Below are 11,282 nucleotides of genomic sequence, written 5' to 3'. Positions count from 1 at the left end.
ATTGGATGTGAGAAGAAGAAGAGAGGGAAGGCTAGAGAGATGGGCGAGGGAGAACAGAAAGTGAGAGGTTAGGGTGGTGAAGGAGAGAGAAATTGGTTTAGAGAGAGTGCGTTCATGAAGAGAGAGGTTAGAGAAGAGGATTTGGACAGAGTACATATCTGACTAATCAAACCAGTGTTGGGTATTTGACTGGCTCAAATCCATAGCTCGCATTTCTAATTGGTTTGGAGATTATCAGCTTTGCATGCTGTCACACACACACACACACACACACACACACACACACACACACACACACACACACACAGTTAGTCAGGCTTGTAGCAGTGGGAGAATTTCAATGTTCACTCCACTGTGTGTTGGAAAGTTGCCAAAACAACATCCCTTTTAAATAGTGTTCCTTCAGCTACACTGAACAAACAATATGACTCAGAGAAACTTTGCTTTACAACTTGTATTTTTATGCAGATTACATGAAGAGTTTTTCAAACAGAATATGCAAAATAGGATTACAAAGGCAGAGCCAGACACTTTTTATGAAAATCAACAGAAAAACTATCACTGAGTCCAGACTTTTTTTGAAACAACAAGACATGCTATACAGAAATCACACTTTATGTTATTGTATTTGAGTTGAAACCGAATTATCTCCATAATATTGGAAGCTCAATATGTCCCTCATGTGTGATAACAGTGTTAAATGTGTGTTTTCTCTCCGTTTAGGTACATGATCCCTCTGTACACAGATATAGAGCAGTTCTTCAGCATAAACCCAGAAGACGGCATGATCACCACGAAAAGAGCCCTGGACAGAGAGGCTCAGGCCTGGCATAACATCTCTGCGTCCGCCACGGAGATAGGTACGTGTGCACAGACAAGATCTAAATATAGAGATATCTTAAAAAGGGCCACAAATATGTTCATTTTCAGTTTCATATCAGTATGTGGTGTCTCTACTTTAAAGAGTCCTCTCCTGCTGATGTTCAGGTGTATATCAGTATGTAGTGTCTCTACTTTAAAGAGTCCTCTCCTGCTGATGTTCAGGTGTATATCAGTATGTAGTGTCTCTACTTTAAAGAGTCCTCTCCTGCTGATGTTCAGGTGTATATCAGTATGTAGTGTCTCTACTTTAAAGAGTCCTCTCCTGCTGATGTTCAGGTGTATATCAGTATGTAGTGTCTCTACTTTAAAGAGTCCTCTCCTGCTGATGTTCAGGTGTATATCAGTATGTAGTGTCTCTACTTTAAAGAGTCCTCTCCTGCTGATGTTCAGGTGTATATCAGTAAGCGGAGTGGACGTCTCCGAAATTCTCTCAGATATAGGAAACAAACACACATTTTTGTTCAAAAAGTACGTGGATCGTGACTCTTTATCGTCTCGTCTGGACAGTGAAGTGACACAATGGCGATGAGACTGTCAGTTCTGATTTACTACAGAAGAGACAGAACTGACTCTCGGCTGTCAGAGATTTATGCCGCTGAAACGTTGTACTCTGATATCGGTTGAAGAGAAAAAGTCAAAGATGAACAAACAGATGGAAAAATCCCAGACAGCCACCAGACTGTTCGTTTTCTGCCGTTCAGATCCCACCCTGTCATTCTGCGGCTCTGGATCCACTCCATTACATGTTATGAACAACATTTACGGGCTTCTCAAGCTGCTGTCTTTAATTTATACTCTCTGGGTGGGACCTAAAGTTAGCATTATTCGCTGTGAATGTCTGAAGAACTGCCTGAAACTTGGCTAACTAATTATATATTCAGCTAGAAGGGATTGGCCTCATGGAGAAGCTTGGTGCTGTTATTTTTGTTCAGAGTAACTCGTTTTAACCCTGGTTTGTAAAAGCCAGTGATTTGGAGTGAAGTGAAGTTTTTCTGCATTTCATTGAAAGTTTTTGCTCTTCTTGGATGCCAAAGAAGAATTAAGATAGATTTGTGTCGGTTTTCTTTTAACAATAAATATGATCAAATGAAAGAAAGTCTAAAAGCATACAGTAGAAACAGATGTTGACACACCATGGATTGCGACTGGATATGTTCACTTTAATTGAACTGTATATTACTGTGTGAATGAGGTTCAGCACATAACGTTTGTTGGTTGCTGCTAAGTGACACAAACATGAATCCAAACCCTCAGCATGAGAAAAAGTGAAGTTGAGGCCCCCAGAAACCCTCTTTAGTATCCAATCCACACCACAAAAACTTCTGCTAGCTATACAGAAAGTCTGAGGGGCGAAGAAAGGGGGAAATGCCCGTCGTGCCACAGGCCCTCTGGAGCTTTTTCTCCCCGGTTTCGACCACTCTAACTCTGAATCTGTGAGCCACAGCCGCCCCACCCTGCCATTCTGTGGTCGGGGCTCAAACTACCAGAGCGCCTCGTGGTTTCCCTGCGGCGCGATAGACGCCAGACGGCCAGATGGAAAAGAACTCGCAGCCCACAAAACTGGGACCATTGCAGGCTACGCTAACCGCTAACAGGCCCTGGAAAGCTAAATAAGTGTCTGGTAATGACAGGGTAGTGGAAAAGTCTTAGTGACGAGAATTACAAATATGCAAGGCAGCACGGATGGGATGTTCTCTACAGAAACGGACAGTGAAGTGTTCTCTCCGTGAGTTGAGCCCCCGGTTCATCAAGGAAACGGTCTATTTGGGCTGTTTGGACATTCGGTCTGCATCACACATGTTTCCCATCATTTTAATCTTCAGTAGGTATGGAATAAGATTAGATTCAACTTCATTGTCGTTGCACAGAGTACTGGGAGAACTAAATGCAGTTTGAAAACAACCACAAGTGCAAGAAGAAGCTGTAAAGTGCAATGTGATGTATAGATTTAATATAAGTGTATAAATATGACTTGAAAAAACCTAAAGCCTGAACCGTATTAAAAGGTATAAACACTCTGAAAAGCAGTACAAACCCGTATAGAAGTAGCAGATACAAACAGTCTAATATAAACACTGTAACCAGAGTTAATATAAACACTATAGACCAGTATTGACTTGACATTTGTCTCTTTATCATATCAAAACAGACTCAGTAGAAAGAAAGTGTGGGAGCAGTCGAACTGCGCGGCACACCGACTGGATATATTGACGTCTCGCAACATCGTGCCTGTAATTTCTATAAATCAGAAATAACAAAAAGCCGGCTGAGTGGCGGAGTGATTGACAGGCAATCTGTCTGGAAAATATTCATGGTTATTTTTGAGTTGGGTTGATTCAGGTTACACAGCAGGCACTCAGGCAATCACACACACATTCAGACTGCCTGTTTTAAATAAGCTTTAGGTTTCTGTATAGGAGGCAACATACTGATGATGTGTGTGTGTGTGTGTGTGTGTGTGTGTGTGTGTGTGTGTGTGTGTGTGTGTGTGTGTGTGTGTGTGTGTGTGTGTGTGCAGGAGGACATCACCAAGACACCAAAGTGCGTGTGAACATCAAAGTGAAAGATGTAAATGACAACGCCCCAGAGTTCGCCACCAACAACGAAGTCCACATGTGTGAAACTGTTGCACCGGGAAAGGTACGTACATCTGTGTGTGTGTGTGTGTGTGTGTGTGTGTGTGTGTGTGTGTGTGTGTGTGTGTGTGTGTGTGTGTGTGTGTGTGTGTGTGTGTGTGTGTGTGTGTGTGTGTGTGTGTGTGTAATCGACACAAATTGCTTTCTGATCTGTATTCCCGTCCACACATATGGATGTGTTTTAGTGAGATATTTGCAAATCAAAGATGAAATGTGCCCGGATAGTAGTTGACATTTTTTTCTGTGTGTGTGTCAGGTTATTGAAACAGTGAGCGCCGTGGACAAAGACTTGATGGCTCACAGACAACACTTCACCTTCAGGCTCGCTCCGGAAGTCGCCCACAACCACAACTTCTCCGTCAAGGACAACAGAGGTAGGAGACCTTTAACATCTTATTCTATTCATCTCGTTTCTATATGTTTCCCACCCTTTTTCTAGCTGTACTGTTTCTTCATCTGCTGCTATGCCTCCCCCCCCCTCCCCCTCCTCTTCCACTCAGATTAGATCAAAGCATAGCCAGATGGAGGCTCACACCTCCTTGTAGAGAGCAGCAGGTGCTCTGAATCTCTCTCACACACCAGCGAATGCACACATGTTGTGCGGGCTGTACTAATTGCAGTGGGGTCTCTGTCCGTCTGTACATATATCTTAGGGGGCCGACTGATTGAATTAAGTTTCGTGAGGGCTGGGAGAGAGTCTTACGGAAAGAAAATGAGACACAGAGAATAAGAATAATATAGAACGAGAAAAATAAGCTGTAAGAGACTGAAGAACACAAAAGTGGGAATTGTAATCATGCTGAGTTGAGCATGGTCAAGATATTTGTATTGAGTGTCTCTCCTGTAACATGTCTCCAGGCTTTAATGTTCAAAAAGCTCTTTATTTTTCTCACACTGCCTGTTCTGCAGCACCTCTTTTCACCCTCTGTCTGAAACCAGAGCCCAGTCTGCTCTGATTGGTTAGCTGGTCGGCTTTGTTGTGATTGGTCAACCGCTTAGAGATGTCCCGCCCCTATTGCGTACAATGTGTTGGAGCGCTAGCCAATAGCAGCTATGTGTAACAAGTAGAAACAAAAGGAGTTTTACTCAGGGGGAAAACCCCAAAAGCCTTTTTAAAGGTTAGGAAATAAATGCAACAAGCATGGCCCGACAAGTGTAACAATAAAGATCATACAAGTTTGAAAAGTGAATACTGCAAAATGTGTCTACACTACACTGTAGCTATGTACAAATGAAAACAAAAGCCTTGAATCCTACATATGATATTCCAATAATTGCTCATGTTTCAATATATGTATTTGTGTCTTTCTCCACAGACAGCACAGCCAGCATCTATGTTCTCCGTAAAGGATTCAGCCGCGGGACCCAGGATGTTTACTACCTTCCCATCGAGATAAACGACAACGGCCTGCCCTCCATGAGAAGCACCAACACCCTGACCATCAGAGTGTGCTCCTGTGACTCCAGAGGCACCATCCTGTCCTGCAACGTGGAGCCGTACGTCCTCGCAGCGGGGCTGAGCACCGGTGCGCTGATCGCTATCCTGGCCTGCATCGTCATTCTGCTGGGTGAGAATCAGAATACCTGTAAAAATGGAAAGAAAAAAAAATTATGCACAAGCAATTTTAGGTCAAAGTCTGCAACAAAGTGCAGAAACAACATCCTGAGTGTGTGTGTCAGAATCAGAATCGTTAGTTCCACAGAGGGGAAATGTACATTGTTACAGCAGAAAAGAGCCAAAGACAGCTTAATGTTAGCTAAGAAGCATGCATACAAAAGTATTAAAGGGGACCTATCATGCAAAATGCACTTTTTGATGTCTGTTATACATAAACATGTGTCCCCGGTGTGTCAGGGAACTCACCCAGCGTCAGAAAATAAAACCCTCTCTCTTTCCCTCCGTACCCAAATAATGTTTCCATGCTGAACAACGGCAACATGACAACGTTTCCATTGGTCCCTCTTCTTTAGAGAAGACCAGGAAATGATGGATACACGGATCATGTTCAAATCAATAGGCACGCAATGACTCTAAATAATAATGATCACGCCACCAAACACACATTCAGACTAAAGGAACCAGCCTGTTTGGAAAATGAGAGAAGTAGAAAGTACAGGTATTTGAGTTCAACATGTAAGAAGTAGAAAGTACAGGTATTTGAGTTCAACATGTAAGAAGTAGAAAGTACAGGTATTTGAGTTCAACATGTAAGAAGTAGAAAGTTCAGGTATTTGAGTTCAACATGTGAGAAGTAGAAGTAAAAAGTCGTCAGAAAAATAAGTAGTGGAGTAAAGTACTGATACCAGAAAGATGTACTTAAGTACAGTAACAAAGTATTTGTACTTCACTACTTCCCACCTCGGGTTCTGGGTGAGTACAAAGAAAGCACCAGTCTGAAATCTTTTCGTTCATCACAGCAATTACGTTTGCAACATCAACAAGAAACAAGGAAACAGAGCTTTAAGATAACATTGAAGCCACTAAGGAAAAGGAAGTTCAAGACCCTTTAATGGATAATCGAGCTTGGGTTAAACTCCGTATATAACTTTAGGATTAACTGATGTGTAAAGGAGTTCTTCAGTGTCACCATTTTGAATCCTGGGACCCTGAATCTTTGCTGTTCAGGACATGGTTTAGGTCAGAGACAATGTTATTATGGTGTAATGCTGATTTATAGAGTTTCTCAAAGCGTTGACCTTCAATCTTTGAGCAGATTTTAATATATCGTAAACACAATAATTTGTGTATTCGCCCTGAAAGACCGAATGCGGTGGAGAAAAATAAATAATTAGTTTTGTCCTTTTATTTATTTCCAAGTGCTTTTTTATACTTTGAGAGTCAAATGGTGAGCCAAATGTATCTTCAAGGCCTACTGTTTATTTATTCTTCTTTTTAATGCTGCTTTAATTCTACTTTGAGATGTTTAAATTCTTGTATTGTTTATTTCTACTCTTTAATTTCTACTTGTTTTGTTGTTTTTTATGCTGCTGCAAAGCAAACATTTCCCAAATTAGGATCAATAACGTAACTCTTACCTTATCTCATATCATTTCCACCTGTTAATCAACCTTAAGTTAGTCAATGAGAAAGAGCTGAAGACAAATGGTGCTGGCTAATGAGGTACAAAGTATTCAAATATCGACAAATGCTAAAGCTGGATATGAACAAAGTATAGGTACTTTTTGAGATACCTGCAGTGTAGCGATGTCGAAAGCCTCCGTGTCTTCCTCACCGCCTCCTTCATCATCGTACGTGATGATATTCTCCCTGATGTCCTCCTCCTCGAACACTATCAATGGCTCCTTCTTCTGACGCCTCAACGCAACAAACAACACAACGATTGCTTCCAAAGAGAAACACAAGAACACAAGAATCAGAAATCGTGCTGCATTTAAGAATTACATAACAATCCTCACACAATCTCTGAAGAAAGGAGGAAAGCCAGCATTGGATCATTAGTATGCACTGTGGGAGATGGTGTAATTAGACCTTGGACAGTTTTAATTAATACCATCACTGTATTGTGCTGTACACATCAATTATTCTCATGCCAGATGTTGAAAAAACTCTCCGTTGGGTAGTACTTAGGGCAGAAAGAAGCGTAATCGCCACCTGTGAGAATACAATGGGTAATACATTACAGAAAATAACAAACCGGATAACAGCTGCAATGTGGGAAAACCAAAGAGCTGATGAATAAAGCCAAGGCTGCAGACGACATTTAAAGAGTCATTTAGCCCCACTTTCACAAAATAACCCAACAAACTGTCATTCTGTTACGTCCTAGAGAATCTGATTACGCGAGGAGAGAAGTGATTTTGAAGCGGCTGATACACATGTGACTCAAGGTTATTTTAACAAAAGCTTGAGCGATGCAGTGCAACATCAACAGCCTGTCTCCTATTCCCACATTTCACTAATTTGTAAAGTACATTTTGGACGTGTTTGCCGTTATTCGGACATACAATTGACAGACTTTGACATCTAGACGTTACCCACTATGGCTGTATGCGAAAAAAGCAAACGTCCAAATCATTATGACTGGACACAAAACGGACTTTTCACCTCCAGCTTTTAGAACAAGTCTTTTGTGATGTTCGACCCAAATGTGTGAATAAAAGCGCCAGAGAATTGACAGCCATCCAGTAGGTGTGTTGATACAGTTTCTTAGCACAGTTTCTGGCATGAAATTGTGGATCGAGAAGTCTCATTTACATAAAAACACCAAAGCAGTTCTTACTGGAGAGATAATAAGATTCTGGAAAGGGTTAACAAAACCAAAAAACTGACCAAAATCCGCCGACAAATGTAAGGAACCGCATTATGGACAAATCACAGAACGACTACTTAAGCAATAGCTCACGACAGGCCGTGGTATATGCTCATATCACAGCTAAGGGGCGTGGTTCGGCCCGACGCGAAGGCAGTTTGCTTTTCAGCCCAACGGTATACTGTTTTTCTCAGACGCGGAGGGATACTGAGTTGTTGTGAAAAGTAACTTACTATTTGGGCTCGTACATTCAATCCCCACAAACTCCAAAACAAAACAATTATTTGGAATTCTTACTGTTGCAGCAAAAAAAGCAATAATAGAAAAGGTATTTGAGTTTATAATCCTTCTCTCGACAACTGGTACGACCAGAATCCATGGAAAATCTATGTTATGGGAAAGACATCACCATCCTCAATGACGCTTCAGGAAAACCACCATTTGAAATGAAATAGTGGAAAAAAGTTGGAGAATTTACATATCCCTTTGTTTGACTTTGTTCCTAAACACCGTTGATTGAATGTATAGATGTTACGCGATATGTATTGTATGGTTCACATGGTATGTGTTACTTGAATGTATTAGTAGTGTAATGTTTGATATGTATGCAGTGTACGATTGTGTACGACATGTTGCTATTTCAAACAACCCTGTGTACTTTTCCGGTTTATATTTTACTTTGGATTAATTTTATTTGCTATTTCATTTGTCACTTTCCGGTCCTCAAAAATATTATGATTTGAAAACACTGTAACTTGGACTATAATGTGACCCCAAATAAATAGAAGAATAAAAAAACAAAAAAGACAAACTAACATTCAAATTCTTATCCCGCTTGGGGGTATACGACTCAAGTATAGTCACGCTAAAGAACCAACAACCAAATGCTTGATTGGTTCTTAGCCCGTGATAAACTGACCGTATACCACGGTAGCAATGGTAAGTTACTTTTCTTTTCTCTTTTTATATTTCTGTTATTATTTGGGGGTCACATTATGGACGTACAACAAGTAACAAGTTTTTTCAAAATCAATTATACTTTAGAGACACGCCGAAAGGTGACAAATTGAAATAGCAAAATAAAAATAAATCAAAAGTAAAAAAAAAACGGAAAAAAGTACACCAGGGTTGGTTTGAAATAGCAAATGGTTCAAAACAATGTAACATGCATACATATCAACATAATATATACATCAAATACACATACATGTTCGACCCATACGATTACATATCGGATACAGAATACGATTCAATCGTGGTTGATAGAAACAGGTCCAAACAAGTGAGAGTATGTAAACCTCTCCAACTTTTTCATATTTCTACTCAAATGTGTTTTCCTGAAGCTCATTGGAGAACGGTGAATTCTTCCATTAACATAGATTTCAGGAATTCTGTCGTACCAGTTGTCGAGAGGAAAGGGGATATTACGCTTGAGAGACATTTTCTAGTTATTGGCTTTTTTTGCTGCCAACGAGTAAAGAATCCAGAATAATCGTTTTGTTTTTGGGAGTTTTGCTGGGAGCGAGTGGAATCGTACGGAGGCGGTCCCGAAAATAGGTAAGTTTACGTTCACAACAAATCAGTACTCCCCCGCGTCTGAGAAAAAACAGTAATACCGTTGGGCTGAAAAAGGCCAAAAACTGGCCTTCGCGTCGGGCCGGAAACCAACGCCCCCTTAGCTGTGAATTGTTCGATATGAGCCATTATACCACGGGGCGGCCTGTCGTGGGCTATGCTTAAGTAGTCTTCTGTTGATTCTGTCCATAATGCGGGGTTTCTTACATTGTTGGACCATTTTGGTCGTTTTTTTGGTTTGTTACCCTTTTCCCAGGAACTTGATTATCCTCCCACAGTAAGAACTGCTATGGGGTGTTTTAATGTAAATGAGACTTCTCGATCCACAATTTTCATGCCGAAACTGTGTAGACACTGTTATCAACACAACCTTACTGGGATGCTTGTCAATTCTCTGGGCGCTTTTATTCTACCCATTTTGGTCGAACATACAAAGACTTTGTTCTAAAAGTCTGGAGTGAAAAGTCCGTTTGTGTCCCAGTCATAATGATTCGGAGTTTGTTTTTTCGCTACCAGCCACAGTGAGTGTAACGTCTAATGCTCCAAAGTCTGTTCAATTTGTATGGTCCGGAATACGCAAACAGGGCCAAACGTACTTTCACAAATTAGTGAAATGTAGGGGAAAAGGAGGACAGGCTGTGATGGNCGACGGCCAAGTAGCATGTACGCACTGCGCTTGCGTGTGGCAATAACTCTCCTTACCAGCAGGCGGCGGTAGTTGCCTCTTTTGAATGATGAATACACACTACCGCCGCCTGCTGGTAAGGAGAGTTATTGCCACACGCAAGCGCAGTGCGTACATGCTACTTGGCCGTCGGCTGAAGTCTTTGCGGTGTGTTCCAGTGCGAAACATGGCCAAGACCCAGGAGACGTGAGGCGACACAACAATTGGGTCTGTCGGGATGTGTTCTTTGGTGTCAGTTTGGTGTGTCTGGGCCTTTAAGTGAGTTTTAGACGATGTTGACTTATGCTGATGTTAAGTGGCTTTAGAATCAGAGGACTGTAAATTGTTTTGAGTTGACGGCTATTGCCTGGAAGACAGTCTGTTCTCAATTACAACACTTAAAAGTTTAATTAAATAGGTATCAGTCACTTTTCCAATGCACACATAGCTTTCTTAATCCCTATGAACCACTCTTCACATTGGCATAAATTAAATCCACTGCATAGCACTTATTTAAAAAGAAAATATTTCCCTGTTAGAGCTGGTTTTCCTGTTACTCCCATCATTTCACAAGAACAGTGGTGAATAACACCCAGAGCAAACTCCAGGAGTTGATTTTTTATTAAAACAACTGTATGACTGGTGTGTTAACTGGAAGCCTAATTAATCAGACCACTCAAAGCTAAATTGCCTCTTAAGTTACCATTTGACCAGCTGCTGACAATCAATGTGGTATTTAACCCTTATGTTGTGTTTGGGTCTCCTGTGACCCATTTCAAGTTAAAATGATATAATAACTAATCATAATTTTTCCCAACGTGCACCTGGTCTCCCATTCCTCTGCCCCCCTCCCCCCACGGGAACTCAACCTTTCTCAAAGAATATGTACACTAACACTTGAACCTGAACTCACACAGCATGTGTATGTGTTTTGGGCCATACAATTAAATTACAACAGGATTGTGCGGTTATGAATGCATAATAAGTTAGTTATGATGTAGTTAAAACAATATTGGATGATAGAATTTTTTGTGTGTGTTTTGGAGATAAATCATGGGTCAAAATTGACGCCATGAACACCATGAACGGTAACAGCTTTGAACTCAACACAAGGGTTAAGTACATTTCGAAGCCCAAACTTCTTTACTTTTACTTGAGTAAAGAAGTTTAGTCAGTACTTCTACTTTTACCAGAGTATTTTTAAACACGAGTATCTGTACTTCTACTTGAGTAAAGGATGTGTGTGCTTTTGCC

General features: G+C 40.9%; 1 protein-coding gene across 1 annotated transcript in view; it reads left to right on the top strand.

Annotated features, from left to right (window-relative positions):
* Positions 1-700: 700 nt before the first annotated feature.
* LOC104943819 (cadherin-11-like) overlaps positions 701-11,282 on the top strand; it is a 12,768-nt gene continuing 2,186 nt past the window's right edge. The window contains exons 1-5 of the mRNA XM_010769284.1: positions 701-860; positions 3,401-3,522; positions 3,775-3,892; positions 4,835-5,086; positions 9,881-9,885. Coding sequence (XP_010767586.1) covers positions 701-860; positions 3,401-3,522; positions 3,775-3,892; positions 4,835-5,086; positions 9,881-9,885 — 657 coding nt within the window. The remainder of the gene's footprint in view (positions 861-3,400; positions 3,523-3,774; positions 3,893-4,834; positions 5,087-9,880; positions 9,886-11,282) is intronic.

This window comes from Notothenia coriiceps, unplaced genomic scaffold, assembly GCF_000735185.1.
Source record: "Notothenia coriiceps isolate Sejong01 unplaced genomic scaffold, NC01 NC01_scaffold00006893, whole genome shotgun sequence".
Lineage (NCBI taxonomy): Eukaryota > Metazoa > Chordata > Actinopteri > Perciformes > Nototheniidae > Notothenia > Notothenia coriiceps.
This window is presented reverse-complemented; position numbering and strand designations above follow the sequence as displayed.